We start from the raw sequence: 20,825 nt of genomic DNA on the forward strand, positions 1-20,825 counted from the left end.
ATGAGAGAAAGCAATGCTGAAGAATAACTCAGTAAGTTTGACATTGCAGAAAAAGAATGGTTTTAATTGGTTTTCACTTTCTATTTCTAGGATAGAATTCACTTCAGCCATCCACTCCTACAGTCAAATGCCAGAGCTATAATTCAGGAATTCTGTCAGCTTCAAAACTGAAAATTCCAGTATTCCTTTTCTGACTACTGGCTTCCGTTCCTAGTCTTTCTCCTTTATTTCCACTACACTTGTTTTAGAGGTCAGTGCAACCTCTGGTCTTCTGCTTCTCCATTCTTCACCTAGCTTGGACTCCAGGCTTGCTGGCTTCAAATTCTCTCACCAGAAGCCTCAATCTCCTACTATCTTCCTTCTGAAGCGCTAATCCTACAAATTCCCAACTCTGGATCAATCTAACACTCTGCCTTCCCTGTGCCCACGTTTTGCTGCCTAAAATTGCTAGAATGTATACTGATTTTGGAGCCATTACAAACGTATGGTCTCCAGTCCTAAGAGAGCTCTCACACTATTGACTAATCCTTATCTTGCCCTTGGTCAGCCATCTCTCTCCATTGTCTTTGGCAGTTACTCTTTATTTTTCCTTTGTCCTTCTCCTTTGCCAATGTCCTTATTATAAAAGACATAGCTATTAGCCATAAACTACCTTCACTCTACTACAAACTACCTTCACTCTACACTATGGTCATGAATTTTCTCCTGGTTGCAAAATTCAACATTTTCCAATATTTGTTTTATGGGCTCTTTTATAACATTGAATATACATCTGCAATCATCCTCCCAGCTTGTCTCTCTTAGAACAAAGTAGCATCCAAAGCTGACTTTTCCACTTGTGCTTCTGATCTTCTCTGGGCCCTGGGAACTGTCTCATCCTTATATGTGAGTTCTGGGATATTGCTAGTGATAATCTTGGTGCTATTTGTTTTTGGTTTTCTGCCAGGGGGGTAAGTAAAGCCAGCTTGCCCCTACGCCACCATCTTGGAACTAGAAGTCACCATACTTTTGATTGTATTCAATCCCTTCCACCTCTTTCAGAGTCTTGTTCCATCATCTGTCTCCTCTCTCGTATATTCAATATTTCCTTCTTTGCTAGTTCTTTCTCTTTAGTTTCAATTCTCTTTTCTATGAGAAATTCTGTTCTTGGCTTTGAGTTCACCTCTAGTTACCAACCCCCATCTATTTCCTCCTTAATAGCCAGGCTTCTTAAAAGAAGTTTATAGTTATTGTCACCTTTTCTTCACCTCCAGTTCATTCCTTAACTGACTGCAATCCAGCTTTCTTCCCATTCTTCTATATTGAATGAAATCACTTTCACTAATAATTGTAATGGCAATATAATAGGTAATATTCATCAAGCACCTGCTATGACTAGGCACTCTTCTAAGCATTTCACATGTTCTAATTCATTTAACTCTCATAACAATCCTATGAGGTGGGTATTATTGAAAACCTAATTTTACAGATGAAGAAATGGAGGCACAGAGATGTTAAGTAACTTAGTTAAGGCCACACAGATAAAAGGGGCAGAGTCAGGACTCAAGTGCAGTCTAGCTCCAGAGTCTAGGCTTTAACGACTACGACACTACGGTAGTAAGTTTTCTCCTGGTTGCAAAATTCAACATTTTCCAATCCTCGTTTTATTGGCTCTTTTATGACATTGAATCATTTTTGTTTAAAATTATTTTATCTTCTTGGCTTCCACAACACCATTTCCCTAGGTTTTCCCTTTTACTTCTCTAATTGCTTTTTCTTGGTTACTTCTTGCTCTGTCTGGACCACAGTTCTCTCTTTCATTTCAGTATACACATTTTTTTGCTTGGGTGATCTCACGAATTTCCCCAGCTTCACCTAATGGCATTTAGTTGATGACTTCTAGTTGTTTAGATTCCTGGAGTCATCTCTATGAGGACTGATACACGTACAACTTTTCCCTAAGCTCCCGATTTGTACATCCAATTGCTTATTTAACATCACCTGGATATGCATAGGTAACTCAAATTCAGCATATACCAAACTAAAATTATCTTTCCCCTCAACTTGTTCCTTCTTCTGCATTACCTGTCTTAGAAAATGACATAAGCACCATAATAATAAAATCTATACACTATACGATTACTCTCCATTCTATCTCTTGCCTTTCCTTGAATACACCAAGGTCTTTCTGCCTCAGGGCTTTACGTGATGTCTCTTGTGCCTTCTTGCTGAATCTTCCTTTGGTCTTGTCCTTTAAATCTCAGCTTAAATATCACTGTCTCAGAAAGCGTGGATCTAACTATTTGCACTACATTATCGGCATTTTTCTCTATCACAGAACCTGTTCACTCTTTGATGACAATGATCACAATTGGCAATTATTTATTTATATATTTACCTCTTTATTGTCTAGTTCCATCCACAAGACTATAAATTTCAGGGGGGCAGAAACCAAGTTTGTTTTGTTTGTGCTCCAGTGCTTAATTTATATAAAGTAGATGCTCAATAAATATTTGTGTAATGCTAAATGAACGAATAAATCCTCACCTAAATTCTGTTGATTCTACTTGCCGTATACCTCTTGAATTTGCAACCGCTTTACAAGAAGACATCATTTCTTATTGATCTTTGTTTTCCTTACTGCCTGGCACATATGAGGTGTTCAACAAATGTTTGTTGACTATAATATCACTCAATAACATAAAAAATCCAAGAGATTAATATGGGTTATTAAATTTGAAAAACTGAAAAAATTCCCCCTCTACCTTTATTCCTTTTAACATGGTGTCTTTGTCCTTTTATTACATATCTTTTTCTGGTTTAAAGTACTTTGTAGATACTATTTACTTAATCTCAGCAATTCTATGAAGTCAGAGTCAGTCATCATTATCCCCATTTACCAGTTAATACATGGAAAGTCAGATGAATAAGAAGACTAGCAGAAGATCATCTCACCTTTGCCACCTGCTCACACAGATTCCTTACAGTCTTTTGTAATCTCTCTTACTCTTTCCCACTAAGGACATTCCAAGGTTGGTTCAGACACCGCACAAGAAGTACTTTTACAGATTTTTTTTTTCATTATACGAAAGGATTGGTCTTATCTTTTTTTTTTTGAGAGTCTCGCTCTGTTGCCCAGGCTGGAGGGGAGTGGCACGATCTCAGCTCACTGCAACCTCAGCCTCCTGGGTTTAAGCAATTCTTGTGTCTCCGGCCTTTGGGGAGTAGCTGGGATTACAGGCATGCGCCACCATGCCTGGCTAATTTTTCTATTTTTAGTACAGACGGGGTTTTGTCATGTTGGCCAGGCTGGTCTCTAACTCCTGGCCTCAAGTGATCTCCCTGCCTTGGCCTCCCAAAGTGCTGGGATTATAGGGGTGAGCCAACCTGCCCAGCCCATTTTTTTGTGGTCTCCATAGCAATAAACAACCACACTGGTTGTTGGGACAGTCCTGGGAAAGCTCTAAGAAGGCAGTGCAAGGCTGGTCGCCTCTCAGCTACCACCTAAACTTTTCTTCCTCCTTACTTACCTTAGAGGGTTAAATAAATTAAGATACCTGAACATTCAGGCATAAAACTGTAATGCCTATTGGAGTACAATGGAAACAATAAAACAAACTATCTCCCTGGCTTTCTCCCTCAGTGTCCTTTTCAGGGTAATCCCATAGAATTTAGAAAAAGGGGTGGATGAAAGGACAATAGATACAATGGCCTTCATCTTCCCTCTGGTGTGGCCTGGCTGCACTGGTCATGTGAGCTGAATGCACACAGGAGAAAGCTGGAGAAAGGTGTCAGAGTTGGGTCTTTGTAGTGCATGTGAGCCTGTATTTGCCCTGTCAGCAGCCCTGGGGGCCTTTTCTAACTCTTCTCTCTGACTTCTACCATCACAGATAAATGCGTCTGTCTGTGGGTTTCTTTGAAATAGGTTTATATGAGAACTATACTACCAGGACTCTTTAGTGCAAGTCTTTCCCTTCGTTGACCATTGACATAGGCATGCTGATCACATTAGCATTTCCTAAATTCCTATCCAGAGTGTTAAAGTAGTAAACTCATCTACCACTTTGGAGAGACTCAATTTTCTTCCATTCAATGATTCAAAGAACATGTATTAAACACTTATTATGTGTTAATTTCCACACTAGGCACTAGGGATACAAAGACAAATAACATGTAGTTTTCTGACCTGAGGGAGCCCATAGGTTGATGAGGAAGTTGGAAAAGGAAACATGAAATTTTAAGTTTTATAGATGATATAGATACCTTGAGGTGGGAGCCATTAATATCTCCTAATGATGGCCACGAAAATCTTCCTAAAGGAATTGACAAGAGTTGAATCTAGAAAGGATAAATAGGCATTTTCTAGGTAGACAGGGTTGGTGAAGGATTGTCCAGGCTGATAGAACAGCTCTAGAAACTTGAGGCCGGGTGTGGTGGCTCATACTTGTAATCCCAGCACTTCAGGAAGCTGAGGTGGGTCGATCCCCTGAGCTCAGGAGTTCGAGACCATCCTGAGCAACGTGGAGAAACCCCATCTCTACGAAAAAATACCAAAATTAGCCGGGTATGGTGGCATGCGTTCATAGTCCCCGTTACTCAGGAGGCTGAGGTGGGAGGATCACTTGAGCCTGGGAGTCGGAGGTTGCAGTGAGCCAAGATCATGTCACTGCACTCCAGCCTGGGTGAGAGTGAGACCTGTCTCAAAAAGAAAAAAAAAAAAGAAACTTGAAATAATTTCACAGGACTGGAGAATGCAACATGTATAGAGAGCAGCAGCCAGGTTATGAAAGGTCTCATACGCCACCTAAGAGTTTGAATGTTTTTGGTAGGCTGGTGTTAACTTTTCTGGCCCTTAACATTATTTGAAATTTTGAAACAGTTATTCTTATTTTAAAAATACACAACTATTTATGGTATTGCATATGCTTTTCAAAACTGCATATCTCCTCTGATCTTACTGCAGGAGAGTCTCATAACCTCTCTCTCCCGAAATTCCTGCTATAGGCAATGAGTATACATGGAAGGGTGTGTGGGAGGTATAGAAGATTCTATAATAGACACTGGCTCATTCAACATTAATTCCAAAATCCTTTTCTAGCATTTGTTTTGGTACTACAGAGTTTAGAAAGCCAAAAGCCCCTTCTCAGACTTCCTTGAGGCTAAGGTTTTAAATATTACCTAGGTTTCACCAAAAAACCAGGCCCATGTGAGGCCTCAGATGCAGAAATGAACAATGTAAGGGTGGTGATAGCACTTAGGACCTCAAACAGCTGGGACTGAGGTCCCTGATGTCATAGACCCTGAGTGGCAGGTGATGACTTCAGTGAGGTTTTCTAGTTTAGTATTGTGGCATAGTTGGGTATTTCTCTTCACTATATAGCAGTTAAGCTTTGCATCCCTACTTTCCTAGAAAGTCTATAAATTGCCTGATACTGTATAATTAATCACTTTCTGCTTTAAATTAGTTACAGTAGATTATGTTTTCTGCAATAAGAAACCTAATAATAGGTATGGCAGGATAGTGAATAGAGGTATATATATATTTTTAAAAAGGTTCCAGCATGAAACCTGTAGTATATTTATTACAGATGGGCTCTCTAATCTTTTTAGATAGATTCTCTAATCTTTTTAGATAGATTCATACATACTTCTGAAATAGTTCTGGAAGGACTTGTTAGCTGAGGTACTTTTGTTCACTGTTTTTAGCTTAAAAATTAGGGCTCTGCCAAATTTCTTGTTTTAAAATAAACTTTTTTTGTTAGAGGGGAGACACCGATTCTTGGGAAGCTTTTCTTTATCTACTAATTGTGGGTGTTTTTTGTCACCTTTCCCCAAATACATATGCTTCCCTAATGCATCTTTATCATCACTTAAGCAGTGGCCGTTTACCTTTTGGGTCGCAGACCCAAATCTGTGACCCAAATCTGATAAAAGTTTAATGATACCTTACCTCCAAATACACATACAAATATATTCCTGTAGTTCCATATACAATATGAGTTAGACACCGTTCTCTTTCCTTATACCCTTTAAGTATATTCAGTAAATGAAGGTGAAAAATTCCTACTCTAGAATGATAGAAGTGAGGTCCAAAACCAGCATTAGTTATCTCTTAGAATGAAGGAGAAAATGTGGTTCAAAATCAGACATTTTTCAGAGAAATAGCTTGCTATCCTCCTCAATCAGAAAAAATTTTTTCCAAATCCCAAGAACCTGTGAATTAATAAATTATTTCCCCAATTAAATTTTTTCCCCCAAGAAATTTATTTTTTTTGAAATCAGAAAATTAAACAAACCTTCTCCCCCCACTTCCTCTGCCCTCCCATATATACTCACCATGTTTTGGGCTGAGAATGGGAAAGGGATCTCCTAGTTTCCAGAAGAAATACATAAAGGTCAGCCATAAGAGACAGGAAAAAAGCAGTCGTTGTTTATGCACTGAGACAGAGGAGACAAAACTGTTAGGAAAAACAGATATAGGTTAAAGAGCTTGCTCTATTTAAAAATATAAGATAATGCTAACTAATATTTGGCTGCTAATTCACTTGGCAAATGACTGATGAACAGCATAATTTTTAGTGAAAGCATCCTTACCATCATAAGAGAAATTTAGCTGAATTTAAGATGTGGGATGAATTAAAGGAGACATTATTAATAGGTAGAAAAATAAAGCTGTGGCAGAACAAATAACCTAATCATTCATTCAATATTTATTTTGTGCCAATTCATTCAATATTTATTTTATATTTATTTTTAAGATGTTGTGTGTGAGCTATCCTCAAATAGCGGTAGCTACTGAAAGTTAATGTAGAAATGAAGCTATCCACAATCTAAGTCCCCTCAAATACTCATCTCAATCTATATGCTGACTGAGAGGGTAAAATACTTACGTAGTCGGATATTGCTCACAATAAAATAGCCAATGTAAAAAGGCACCATGAAAACCAGGATCAGCAGAATTACACACAGGTTCATTTTCCAGTGAAAATAACGGGAGCTGAAATAAATGTCAAAGACTGTCACTGGGAGGAAGAGAGGGCAGCAACTTTCTTTCTCTTTAGTCTTCCAAAGGGTCCTTTTGCTCTTTGGACTCAATATTGAATATATCCTATCTAATCAGCCTACTAGGCTCTTATAATCTACTCATTTGTAGAGATTAAAAAATACAAATTTTTGAAAGGTATATATGACCATCTTAACCTCTTAAGAATTTCATATATTAAAATAAGAATGTTTATGTTTTTGATATATTCATAGGCAACATATACCATTAACATGTATCAACATATGCCATTGCTGGTAGAATGACTATTGTTTTACCCACCCCTAGGAATCTCATTCCAGTGTAAGAATTAAAGGAAAATAAATGTTAACAGTAATATATGTTATACTCAAAAATATTTCTTTTGTACTCTTGATATAAACACCTGATTTGCATGAATTACTTTTATTAGTTTATAAGATGTATTTTATTTATTAAAACTTTTTGTTAGCACTTTTTATAACAGTTTTAATGAGATATAATTTACCCATTTAAAGTATACAATTCAATGGTTTTTGTATACTCAGAGTTGTGCAACCATCACCTAAATCAATTTTACAACTTTTTCATTACGCCGTAAAGAAACCCTGTACCCATTAGCAGTCACTCCCTGTTTCTCCCCAATCTCCTCAGCTCTAGGAAACCACCAATATACTTTCTGTTTCTAGGAAACCACCAATATATAATCTTTTGTGACTGCCTTCTTTTACTTACCATAATGTTTGCAAGGTTCATCCATGTTGTAGTAGCTATCAGTAATTCCTTTTATGGTTGAACAATATTCATCCCATTATACGGATATATTATATTTTGTTTCTGCATTCATTAATTGAAGACATTTGGGTTGTTTTTAGCTATTATAAATAGAGATGCTATGAATGTGTGTGTGTACATTTTGGTGTGGACATATGTTTTCATTTCTCTTTAGGTAGAAATGGAGTATAATTGTTGGGTCATATGATAAATCTATATTTAATCTTTTAGGCGCTCCCACTGTTTCCCAGTGTGGCTGCATCATTTTACATTTTCCTCAGGAGTGTATGAGAGTTCCAATTTCTCCTCAGCCTCACCAACACTTGCTATTTTCTTTTTTTTTTGGTTATAGCCATTTTAGTTGGTGTGAAGTGGTATCTCACTGTGGTTTTGATTTGCATTTCCTTGATGGCTAATGGTATTGGGCATCTATTCATATGTGCTTACTGGCCATTTGTATATCATCTTTGGAGAAATGCCTATTCAGATCCTTTATTAATTTTTTAATTGTATTATATTATTAAACTATAAGAATTCTTTATATATTCTAGATACGAGTCCCAGTCCATTATCAGATAGGTAATTTATAAAAATTTTATCTTGTTCTTGGAATGTTGTTTCACTTTCTTGATGGTGTCCTTTGTATTTAAACTTACTTAAGCCTTGTTTCAAAAAAGGCCTAAGTGGTTAAATGGCTTACAAAGATAAATAAAATACAGGATGATGAAATGAACTATAAGGAAATATGAACAACAATGGTAACAGATAGGTAAAATATTGGGCCAAGCCTGATGGCTATTATTATAAAATAGAATTCTAGAAAGTTGCTATGGGTAGGTCATAAATTTAGCTTTAAGTTTTCCAATGGTCAATGTGAAATAAAAAATTTGATCAGTTAGAGATAAAATCATCATGTCTGTAAGAAAATAAAAATTAATTCCTCAAAGGAAGCATAATTATCATTTATTGTTACTGAATTATTACCAAGATTACAATGAAATTTCTTCAAAGATTTCATAAAGAAAATGCAAAGGCAATTAACAGTGTCATCAACAACATCCTTTCAAGAGAAACACCAGTTTCAGAGGGCTGTTTCTTACTGTTCCTTCCTTAGTGCAGATGGCAGGCATCACGAAACAAAGAGCCATTAAGTAAAAGCTACCCTACAGGGAGTGAATACCATTTAGACTAGATACATCGACAGCTTTTTGCTCCTCTAGGTTAACCTACTTTAGCACATTTAGAGAAAGAAACAAGCTAGACATCCTCCAGGCAATCCTACATAGTATTTCAGCTAAGCTTCTGAAAGATTTTGGGAGGCAGTGGGTTTGAAATAACAAGTGCAACTTTAACTGGCAGTATGGACTGCCTATTAAAAGTGAACCACATGTTTTAACTAGTCTTTTGAGCTGAGAGTAAAGTGATATTCTCTTGAAAAAACTAAGGATCCCAACAAGATTACATATTTGAATAGGAAGTCACACGATCTCTGCTCAAAGGTGAGTCAAAGGAATATTCTGGCCAAGATTCTCTTTTCAAAACGATTCTGAGTCCAGTCAATGGACAGTTATACATCATCAAGGTTCATATTTGTGTTCCATAATTGAGTGAAACAGCATGAAAAAACAGGTATAACTGAAGATATGTCTCAGACTGAACAAACCCAATCCTCTATATAGCACACAAAGAAAAACCAGATTTTAGCAATGCTACTTCTTATCCTCTTTAACTAATTAAGACATTTAAGAAACATACACCATAGTATGACAGATCTTTCTTACTATATGGGTTATTAACTATAAGCTAAAAGTTGGGGGACATCATCTACCAAAAACAGTAAATATAGCTTTAGAATATCTGAATCCTCTGTATCAATATTTAGATGAGTAGTTGGCAAACTATGGCCTCACAACCACCTGCTTTTACAAATTAAGTTTACTGGAGCATGGCCATGCTCGTTTGTTTATATATTGCCTATGACTGCTTTCGCTCTACAACAGCAGAGCTGAGTACTTGCAATAGAAACCTTCTGGTCCACAGAAGCCTAAAATATTTACTATCTGGCCCTTTACAGAAGAAAGTCTGCTAACCCCTGCTTAAATAGCAGTGAAAGATGCAGGCTGTGATAATAAAATTTAATAACCATTATGTAAAATAATACTTGTCTATTCTCTATAGTCACAGGATCTATATCTAGCTCATCCAAGAAAAGGTTTGGATTATTTTTTATTTATTTATTTTTTTGAGATGGAGTCTTGCTCTGTCGCCCAGGCTGGAGTGCAGTGGCACAATCTCGGCTCACTGCAAGCTCCACCTCCTGGGTTCAGGCCATTCTCCTGCCTCAGCCCCCCGAGTAGCTGGGACTACAGGCGCCCACCACCACACCCAGCTAATTTTTTGTATTTTCAGTAGAGACGGGGTTTCACCATGTTAGCCAGGATGGTCTCGATCTCCTGACCTGGTGATCCACCCACCTCGGCTTCCCAAAGTGCTGGGATTATAGGCGTGAGCCACCGCGCCCAGCCAAGGTTTGGATTATTAAAGTTTAAAAGTAGGAGAATCAGAACATACTTCTATTTTACCATAATACATATTATTCATTGTTCTATCAAGAGACCATTATTATCTACTCTGATTCTCTCTCTCTCTTTTTTTTAAGAGATGGGGTCTCATTGTCTTGTCCAGTGATCACAGCTCACTGCACATCCTCAAACTCCTGGGCTCAAGGGATCCTCCTGCTTCAGCCTCTAGGGTAGCTGGGACTACAGGCATGTACTACCACACTCTGCTAATTTTTTTTTATTTTTTTGTAGAGACAGGGTCTCACTTTGTTGCCCAGGCTGGTCTTGAATCCCTGCACTTAAGTGATCCTCCTGCCTCAGCCTCCCAAAGTGCTAGGATTATAGGCGTGAGCCACTGTGTCTGGCCCCTCTCTCTTTTTTTAACCTTTCAATGTTTTGTGATTAACCATCTGTATAGTAAGTTTTTCTTTTTAATTTAAATTTTGTTTTCAACTCTGATTATCAAAGGATTTGAGAGTACAGTCTCTCTACAAGTCTCAAGTGCCAGGGGTCTATAATGAACTTACCTTGGCACTGAATCCTAACTTTAGAGTGAAAAACTGCTTTACCCCTAAAAGGTTTTTCCAGGTGGTGATAAAAAAGCACAACAAAGTCTGCGTAGCATAGTTGATGAACCCTACATATAAATGCTGGCCTAAAAACATACTCAAGCTTGCAGATTAACAAGCAAGAAATATTTTGGATAGACTGTCTAATAAACTAACAAGTCTATTATTTGGAGGGGAGTAAAGAGTTATTTTTAAAAAGTGTTTTAAGAAACACTTTAAATTCAATCAAACTTGACCATGACTGTAAAATCAATAAAAGTAACTAAGTTAAGTAAGAACTGGAGTTTCAGTCTTTGGAGAGATCATTAAGTAGCTCTGAGGAATTCTAATCTTTTCAGGTAGAGATCAATCAGCAGAACAATGTGAAGGGCTGTTACTGGGATTCAGTCAGTGAGCAGTCCTGGAAAAATAAAGCTTCTAGGAGTGAAGCCTAGACTGCGGCTTCACAGCCTCACTCCAATGAGTTCTTCAGAGTTAATGGTCAGATCTTTTGTTTCCTGGTATCTCATAATCTTTATCAAACCAGCTATTAGGTGGCTGTGACCCATATCTGTTGTGATCATTGCAGTTACCGAGACTGAACTATTAATACAGTTTTTTTTTCAGTTATGAGATCCAAGTAGCTTTTCCACTGTAAAGAATGTAGCACAGAACTCTTCAAGAGGAGTTTTCAGTACTCTTACTCACCTGCTATTCAATACTCCTAAGATTTCAAAGATGATGAGCTCAAACATGGTGCAAGAAAATGCAAACGTCACAGAGAAGATCACCTGTACAACATACTGACGTATCTGTTAAAAGCCAAATAGAGACTAGAAATTATTTCCTTGTTTAAAAACTGAACTGATAACCTCCTTCTGGTTACAAGTCAGAAAACTTATTTTGAGGAAATTCTCAAGTCTTTGGAAGTAGGGCCACCACAGCAACTTGCCTGGAGCTAAAGAAAAAGATCAATATAGGCGGCACTTCTGAATCTTGAGTCACTATTACCAGCATCCTCTTGCGGATGAAGAATTTTGAGGACAAGAAGATGAAGTGACAGGGTCATAGGTAGCACTTAGAATTCCTGATGCACACTGACAAAAAACTGACAGATTCGTATATAATGGTTAATGTTTAAAGGGGTTCTTCAACACTCTGCAGATCCTGGATCAGTTCTGGAGCCTTCCTTGGGAGGTCTTAAAGTATTGGGCAGAAGAAAATCTACAGAATCCCAGGCTCTTTCAGACAATAAACTCCCTGGGAAAGTTTAATGGAGAATATCCTAGAAACGACCCAAATGTAGACTATAACCACTGATCTTATTACTAATTAGGAGAACTAACTAGGAAATGTCCAGTCTAGGGTGGTGATCTTCTGAATCCAAAGCTTAAGATAAAAACAACACCAGCCTTGTGTTGCGGGATGTCAGGGACCCCGAATGGAGGGACCGGCTGAAGCTGCGGCAGAAGAACATAAGTTGTTTCATGGACATTTATTAGTTCCCAAAATTAATACTTTTATAATTTCTTACACCTGTCTTTACTGCAATCTCTGAACATAAATTATGAAGATTTCATGGACATTTATTAGTTCCCCAAATTAATACTTTTATAATTTCTTATGCCTGTCTTACTTTAATCTCTTACTCCCGTCATCTTCGTAAACTGAGGATGTATGTCACCTCAGGACCCTGTGATGATTGCGTTAACTGTACAAATTGTTTGTAAAACGTGTGTTTGAACAATATGAAATTAGTGCACCCTGAAAAAGAACAGAATAACAGCAATTTTCAGGGAACAAGGAAAGATAACCGTAAGGTCTGACTGCTTGCGGGGCTGGGCAGAATACAGCTATATTTTTCTTCTTGCAGAAAGCGAGTAGGAGAAATACTGCTGAATTCTTTTCCCAGCAAGGAATAACCCTGGGGAAGGAATGCATTCCAGGAGGGAGGTCTATGAATGGCCGCTCTGGGAGTGTCTGTCTTATGCGGTTGAGATAGGACTGAAATACTCCCTGGTCTCCTACAGTACCTTCAGACTTACTAGGATTGGGAAATTCCAGCCTGGTAAATTCAGACTGGTTGTCTGCTCTTGAACGCTGTTTCCTGTTAAAATGTTTATCAAGACAATGCGTGCACAGTGGGACACAGACCCTCATCAGTAATTCTAATTTTTGCCTCTGCCTTGTGATTTTACTGCCCTTTGCAGCATGTGATCTCTGTGACCCACTCCCTATTCGTACACCCCCTCCCCTTTTGAAATCCCTAATAAAAACTTGCTGGTTTTGCAGCTCGGAGTCACCATCACAGTCCTACCAATATGTGATGGCACTCCCGGAGGCCCAGCTGTAAAATTTCTCTCTTTGTAATCTTTCTCTTTATTTCTCAGACCGCCCGACACTTAGGGAAAATAAAAAGAACCTACGTTGAAATATTGGGGGCTGGTTCCCCCAATAGCCTTGGGATTTTGGTATTAACTTAAAATATAAGACTTGCAATTCGGGGCCAGATAGACAAATGAAAGGGAACATTTGTGAGACATTATGAATTAAATTCTCTCCTACAGAATAACTATTTGCTATTGGTACATATCCTGATATGACTAAGGCATAACAATCCTTGCTCCTAACTTCTGGGCTATATTTGATTTGCCTTTTTTCCCCCCTTTTAAATCAATTAAGTCTACTTATATTCTCCAATCTAATAGTTATATAGTACTTATTTGGTAAAAGCTTCCTATCTTGGAAATGAACATAATGTTTCTTTAATGGAGACATTTTTCTTGTCAATCTAAATTCATACAGTGTAAGTATGACAAAATGATTTCTTCTCACCTCATAGTCTTTAAACAATTGGCGCATGAAGAAAAGCCACCCAAATCCAAAAAATAGTATCTGGAGGAGAAAGAAGATAGAATGTCAATACATATTTTCTTTTGAGAAGTGTTTTATAGAAACTCTTTTATGATAAAAGGTCTGCTAACTAGACAGTTAACTTATTTCAGGGATTAAAGATATCCACTCTTATAAGACCTACTTATTAAAGCTCATGACATTGGAAATAAATGTTTAAATGCTCTTGGATTTTTGAATCATCCATGTTAAGAGTATGCTTGAAGACAAAAATGGAAGTACATATTTTCCCATAATCTTATGATAATCATTATATGAGTCAGAGAAGTTTGCAAATAGAAAAGTAGTCAGTGGCCAGGCGTGGTGGCTCACACTTGTAATCCCAGCACTTTGGGAGGACAAGGTGGGCAGATCACCTGAGGCCAGGAGTTCAGACCAGTCTGGCCAACATGGCAAAGCCCCGTCTGTACTGAAAATACAAAAATTAGCTGGGTGTGGGCACCTGTATTCCCAGCTACTCCAGAGGCTGAGGCATGAGAATCACTTGAATCTGGGAGGCGGAGGTTGCAGAGAGCCAATATCGTGCCACTGCATTCCAGCCTGGGTGATAGAGTGAGACTCGGTCTCAAAAAAAAAAAGAAAAGGTGTCAGAGTGAGACTTACTTCTTATGGATGATCCCTGATTGCAAGTATCTAAAAATAATACCAGCCTGGCCAACATGGTGAAAACCTATCTCTACAAAAAACACACACACATAAAAATTAGCTGGGGGTGGTGGGGTGTGCCTGTAGTCCCAGCCACCTGGGAGGCTGAGGTGGGAAGATCACCTGAGCCTAGGAAGTTGAGGCTACAGTGAGCCATGACTGCACCACTGCGCTCCAGCCTGGGCAACGGAGTGAGACCCTGTCTCAAAAAATAAATAAAAATAAATTAATTTAAAAAATAAAAACTTCAGGGGAGAGGAGTTGAGACCAAAATTAGAGGAGTAGTAGAAAGTCTAATATTTTTTTTATATCTGTTTCCTTCAGAGAGTTTTCTTAGCTTCTCCACCATCCTGCCTAATCTACATAAAGTGGTTTTCATTTCAGTGTAAAGCCGAGTGATTGCAGGATCCCTCTTTTGTCAGTTTTGTTTCAAACTGGCAGAGACCATAGCCACATGACAGCTGACAAAGCTGGTCTGTAGTAAATAGAACTTTCTATACATAGACACACACTGACACAACTACTCTTTTCTTCTTAAACTGGTTAGGACCTTTATGAATAAAATGATTTTATGTCTTTCTAGGGACTACTTTACTGAGCAAGTGTAAACTCAGTAGTTTAGCACAGACTACTTTAGCTTCTTATCATGCCCCTGCTGCCTAGCAAACTCATGTGTTCAGCCCCCTGGAACTTCTTTGGTTCTTTAGATCCATATTCTTTCACATCGAGACCTGTGTAGATGTCCTCTGACAGGAACTTCTCTCCAGCCCTCTCCCAGTTATGCTATTTACTCCCTCTGGAAGGCCCTCTCTGCCCTCCCAAATGCAGATAAATTGCTCTTTTTATATAATCCTATTTTACATTGTACTTCCCTCATCAAAGTGCTTACCATACAGTTTTGTAATGTGTGATTTAAATATTTTTTGACATTAGATTATAAGCTCTATGAGGACAAAAACCACATTTGTCTTGTAATCTTTGTATTCTTGGCATCCAGCACAAAGCCTGGTACGTAGCAGGCTCTCCATAAGTGCTTGCTGAATGGCTAAGTGGTCTATATAAAAGATGGTTTATTCTTCAGCATTCAATCTTAAATTTTCTGTAATAACTCCTATGTGCTATGTTAAGTACTGAGGATACAAAGATGAATAGGATGGTTACTACCTTCTAGGAGCTCACAATATAGTGAAGACACTACATAAATAATTACAACATAATATGGATGTGCAATGATAGAAATACATACATGATATTGTAAAACAATATGAAAGAGGGAGACCAAACCAATCTGTAGGGGGTTAGGACAGATTTTCTGGAGAAGATAATGCCTGAGCTGAAGGAAGTTTTAATTTGGGGTTAAAACCTGATATTGTATGCACATTTTGGGGTTATGTGCATTTTTCTAGAGTGGTTTCCAGGTATTCATCACACAGTCAAAGGTTTCCACCACCCCTAACATAAAAACCATCCTCTCAAAGGATGAATAAGAATCAAGTAGGGAGGCTGGACATGGTGGCTCACGTCTATAATCCCAGCACTTTGGGTAGATCGCTTGAGCCCAGGAGTTCGAGACCAGCTTGGGGAACATGGTGAAACCCCATCTCTACAAAAAATACAAAAATTAGCTAGGTGTGGTGGTGCGTGCCTGTAGTTCCAGCTTATGGGGAGGCTGAGGTGGAAGGGCCACTTGAGCCTGGCAGGTAGAGGCTACAGTGAGCTGTGAGCACGTCACTGCATTCCAGCCTGGGTGATAGAGCGAAACCCTGTCTCAAAACAAAACAAACGAACAAAAAACGAATCAGGTAGGGTAAAAACAAGTGGTAGGGGTAGAAGGACAGGGCTTTCCAGATAGCAAAGGGCATGAGTAAAGGCTCAGAGTGAATAGCATGGTATATGCCGGGAACTACACATGGTTTGGTGCTGCTAGAAGATGAAATTCAAAGAAGGAAGAGGTTAAAAATGAAGCTAGACAGGAGGAGTGGATGTCCAATCACTGAGAGCTTTGAAGGCCACCCTAAAGAGCTTAGATTATAGTTTGTAGATGGTGAGGGTTATTTAAGCAGGGAAATGGTATGGTCTGATTTGTTTTATATTATATAGAGCAGTATGGTGGCTGTGTGGAAGACACATTTGAAGGAAACAACATTGTAGAAAGAGAAACATTATAGAAATGTGTTATGGGAGTTCAGATGAAAGATGATAAAGCCCTGAATTAAGACATTTGGTGACAGAAGAGGAGACAACAGATTTGAGAACTATTTAAAAGGTAAAATCAACAGGGAGAAGTCAAGGATGACTAGTTTGGAATACACGATGAAGAGTGAAGCTACCCAATTTATATAAAGAATACTGGAGAAAGGAGAGGTTTAGGAAAGGGGGCAGAGGATGGGGAAAATGATGAGCTCATTTTTGAACACACTAAGGGCCTGAAGGACAGCCAGCAAGATGGGTCAAGATATCCAGCAAGCATCTGGAATAAAAGACAGATTGTGAAGGCAGGTCTAAGATACACCTATGAGTTGAAACCACCAAAGTACGAGATCACCCAGGAATAGTATCTAGAGTAAGGAGAGCAATGTGCCAAGAGGAAAACACTAGAGGATAAGGAAAACAGTTTTGAATGGTGAGGTAGAGGCAGGAACCAGAGTAGCAGGTCAGAATGAATGGGAGCTAAAGCAGTGGGGACAGTAAATGCAAATTACTCTAGGGAGAGCCAGGAATGAGAAAAAAAGAAAACATTAGATAATAGGCTAGAGAAGAATGTGGAATAAAGGGAAAGTTTATTGGCCAAGGGGAAAGAAAGCAGTCAAGTAAGGAGAAAAAGATGAGAAGGAGGATGGAATGCTAGCGGATGAACTGATAATACTGTTAATTTATTATTATTATTAGGTAACTTTTATTGAGCATTTACTATACTCCAGGTTCTCTAAGTAGTACTTAGCATTATAATCTTATAAAAATCATTAAAAACTCAGTACGGTAGGTTTGATTATCCTATTTTCACAGAGAAAGATGAGGTTTAGAGAAGTTAATCAATTTATAGTAAGTGTCAGAATCAAGATTGAACTCAAGCTTGTTTGACTCCAAAATCTGTGCCTTTTTTTTAATATTACTTTTTCAGCTCTTATTGAGTCTGTCTGTTTAGAAAATCTGCGCTTTTAACCACTTCAAAATAAGCTACTCTAAGATCAAAGGTAGGCAGAATGGCTTTAAACTGGTGTAGGGGAACCCTATTTTCTGAAATGGGAGGAAAGGAGGTAAGAATGGTTGTGAACACAGATAACCTTTTAGATTAAAATGCAGAAAGTATTCATAGTAGGAGATCATACCTTTTGGCTTCACTTTTGTTGAGTAAGTACGAGGCAAGGTTATCTGCTAAGAGTAAGAGAGGTGAGTATAGAAAAGGGAGCTTTGAGGATAGTGACAAAGATTCAGAGAAACTTTGAGGAGAATGAAACAAGTAGCTGATTAAGGTCAAGAAAAGGAATAATTCAGTGAGCTGAGGGTTAAACTCGTGGCGTTGGCAAACTACACAGCTATGTGATTTTCTATAGTAGCCTTCAGGCCTCTGTATTAGTAGTAAACAAACTATAGCAGTGATCCAAGTGTGGACTTATATATATATGAAGGTAAACGGAACAAGAGGGTGTAAGAAAGTAAGTTGGATCCAAGCATCTAGATCAAGCAGAAAAGGAAAGGGTCAAATAGATTAGGAGAAAATGTCCAGGATGTTCTTTGGCTATTATAAATAGTTACCAGTGGAGACAGATGTAAATTCAGAGTTTGGAGACAATATTTATTTATATGACTTATGAAGCCACGACTGAAGATAGAGAAGTTGGGCAGTTAGGACTGAGGGTGGCATGTACAGTGGAAATGGATGATCAAAAAAAAAATCACTAACATTGCTGTGAAATGTTTTAGACAAGGAAGAGAAAACAAGCAAAAATTTTAAGTTTATATGGTGGGGAGGGGAATGGAAGAAAAGAGAAACAGATATATACCTTTAATATTTCATTGTGGCCTCCTTTCACATTGAAAAAGAAAGCTTAAAAAGACTTCCAGAACAAGATTATGTCCTTTGCAGCAACATAGATGCAGCTAGAGGCCATCATCCTAAGCAAATTAATGCAAGAACAGAAAACCAAATACCACATTTTCTCACTTCTAAGTAGGAGCTAAATATTGGGTACTCACCAACATAAAGATGGCAAAAACAGGAACTGGAGACTACTTGGGGGCAGGGGAGGGGAGAAGGGGGAAGGGTTGAAAAACTAATTATTGAGTACTATGCTCAGTACCTGGGTGACCGGATCATTTGTACCCCAAACCTCAGCTCCCACAATATACCCAGCACAAGTACCAAATCTAAAATAAAATAAAAGTTGAAAAAAAAAGACTCAAACTACACACACACACAAAAGTAGCTGGAGAATTCATTTACATCCAAGATAAACACAAATTCTGGCAAGATTATAGAGGATCCAAAAAGAAAGCAGAAGCAAAATGCAATTTCAAGTAGCTTTGCAAATAAAATGGAAGGCGTATAGCTTCTTATTAAAAACGAGACTTAATACTTTCAGAATTGTACAGAGTCTTGACCTTAGGACTTAAGAGTGTACTCTGGAACTGATAAGTCTTATGACGGTATAGAGGGCTCAAAACATGAGTTAGTTAACAGTTGCTTTTATAAAAGTGACTTCTGGGTTGAAAATTAGCTACTGTTAAAAAAAAAAAAAAGATGGCCATCAGCAGGATAGTTATTAAAGAATTAACTATAAAAGACACCTTTCTTGGATCATTTATTCACCCTTTTAATCATTTAACAAATATTTATTAGTGCTTAATATGCGCCAGGTCCAAGGGATAGAATGGCAAACAAGAGAGCGTGAATGCTACTCTCAAGGAGTTTATAATCTACGGAGGAGATAAACAAGTAATTACAAAACAATGTGGTAGTGTTTTTACAGGGGAAGTAGGTGAAGGGTACTATGGCAGTATGTATAGGGACATCTAGTCCAGTCTAGGGGAAGCTTCTTGGATGTTCTACTTGAGATCTGAAGGCTGAAAGAAGGGGAGGGATATGAGGAAAAGGCCCAGAAAGAGAAAACACACTGTGTGGAAATCTGGAGGCACCATAGCATGGCCAGGTTAGGGAACTAAAAGAAGTTCAGGAAGTCTAAAGAATAAAATGGTGAAAGCCACAGCTGAAGAGAGAAGAGCCAGGGTCCCATCAATAAGGGACCTGATAAGAGTGAGGGTCCCATCAATAATGGACCTGAAAAGCCATGTAAAGGAGTTTGAACTTCCTCCTGTGCCATGGTGAGCAAGATTCAATACGTGACCTCTGATTTCAGATTTCATTTCAAATAAACCTTTCAGTTAATACAAAACAGAAAAAATGAGGGGGGAGGGGCGCAGGGGGCAATGGTGGTGTTTCCAAGGTAACCACACCTCTCTAGAGAGGCGCTTTTTATTAAACAAATATTCACTACAACTCTACTATGTGTCCGCAACTGATCTAGATGCTGGTGAATACAAGAGAGAACAAGAAAGACAGTATCTTCATGGACAGATAACGAACACATGAATATACCAATGAACTATAGTAATAAATGCCAAGAAGAAAATAAAACATGGAAATGAGGAAGAAGGCAGCCGAAATAGAAAGCTACTTTGGCTGTGGGCAGGGTGTCAGGTAAAACCTTCCTAAAGCAACATTTTTATTAATACCGAAAGGATGATAAAGTAGTCACATAAATATTTGAACAGAGAACATTCCATGCAAAGGAGTCTTTGGGTCTTCCACATTTGTAAAAAGCAGGTTTAACAATTAATTACTGCATGTGGATGCATGTGTGAAGTGAAAGTCTATGATTACAAGGCATACAAAATTAGAAAGCCACTTTCTTGGTTCAACGTATCAATTATATCCATGCTAAAAATCGTAGAGGCTGCAATGCAAAGCCAATTTTCTACTGACATTCTTATTTTTATTCTAAGTGAAAAGAAAAGCTAATTAAATATTGTTATTTTTCTTAAATTGGTACTAGGGCTAAAAATAACCCTGAGTTCTCACCAAGGGCACTGGGAAGTCTTGGAAAGGTTTTAAGCAGAAGAGTTACATGTCTAGGTTTTTTTTTACATTAATACATTTGAATACTATGCAGCCAATAAAAACAATACTTATGAAAACTATAGAAAAGGTGGTAAATTTTAAAAATGAAAAACTATTGCATTAGCGTGGTAGGATTATGGATGGCTTTTCCTTCTTTCTTATTTTCTTAAATATTGTAAAAGTTTTTGAAGAGAAAAGGACAATGCTCCGCTCTACGGAGACGACTATTAGGATGAAGCAATACAAAAACTGAATCAAAGAACAAA

At 38.1% G+C, this 20,825-nt stretch overlaps 2 protein-coding genes across 5 annotated transcripts in view; one reads left to right on the forward strand and one right to left on the reverse strand.

Annotated features, from left to right (window-relative positions):
• Positions 1–20,825, forward strand: part of LOC129015142 (neuroblastoma breakpoint family member 11-like) — a 2,260,169-nt gene that overhangs the window by 2,122,159 nt on the left and 117,185 nt on the right.
• The window catches only part of GPR89A (G protein-coupled receptor 89A), a 66,973-nt gene that overhangs the window by 44,841 nt on the left and 1,307 nt on the right, over positions 1–20,825 (reverse strand). For 3 of the 4 annotated variants that reach the window (XM_054452906.2, XM_054452946.2, XM_054452929.2), the window contains exons 2-5: positions 13,719–13,778; positions 11,592–11,695; positions 6,870–6,976; positions 6,316–6,417 (exon numbers count right to left, since the gene is read on the reverse strand). In XM_054452906.2, coding sequence (XP_054308881.1) covers positions 6,316–6,417; positions 6,870–6,976; positions 11,592–11,695; positions 13,719–13,778 — 373 coding nt within the window. Of the gene's footprint in view, positions 1–6,315; positions 6,438–6,869; positions 6,977–11,591; positions 11,696–13,718; positions 13,779–20,825 lie in introns of all 4 variants that reach the window. The other variant, XM_063664120.1, reaches the window with a different exon arrangement.

This window comes from Pongo pygmaeus, chromosome 1 (genome assembly GCF_028885625.2).
Source record: "Pongo pygmaeus isolate AG05252 chromosome 1, NHGRI_mPonPyg2-v2.0_pri, whole genome shotgun sequence".
Classification (NCBI taxonomy): Eukaryota; Metazoa; Chordata; class Mammalia; order Primates; family Hominidae; genus Pongo; species Pongo pygmaeus.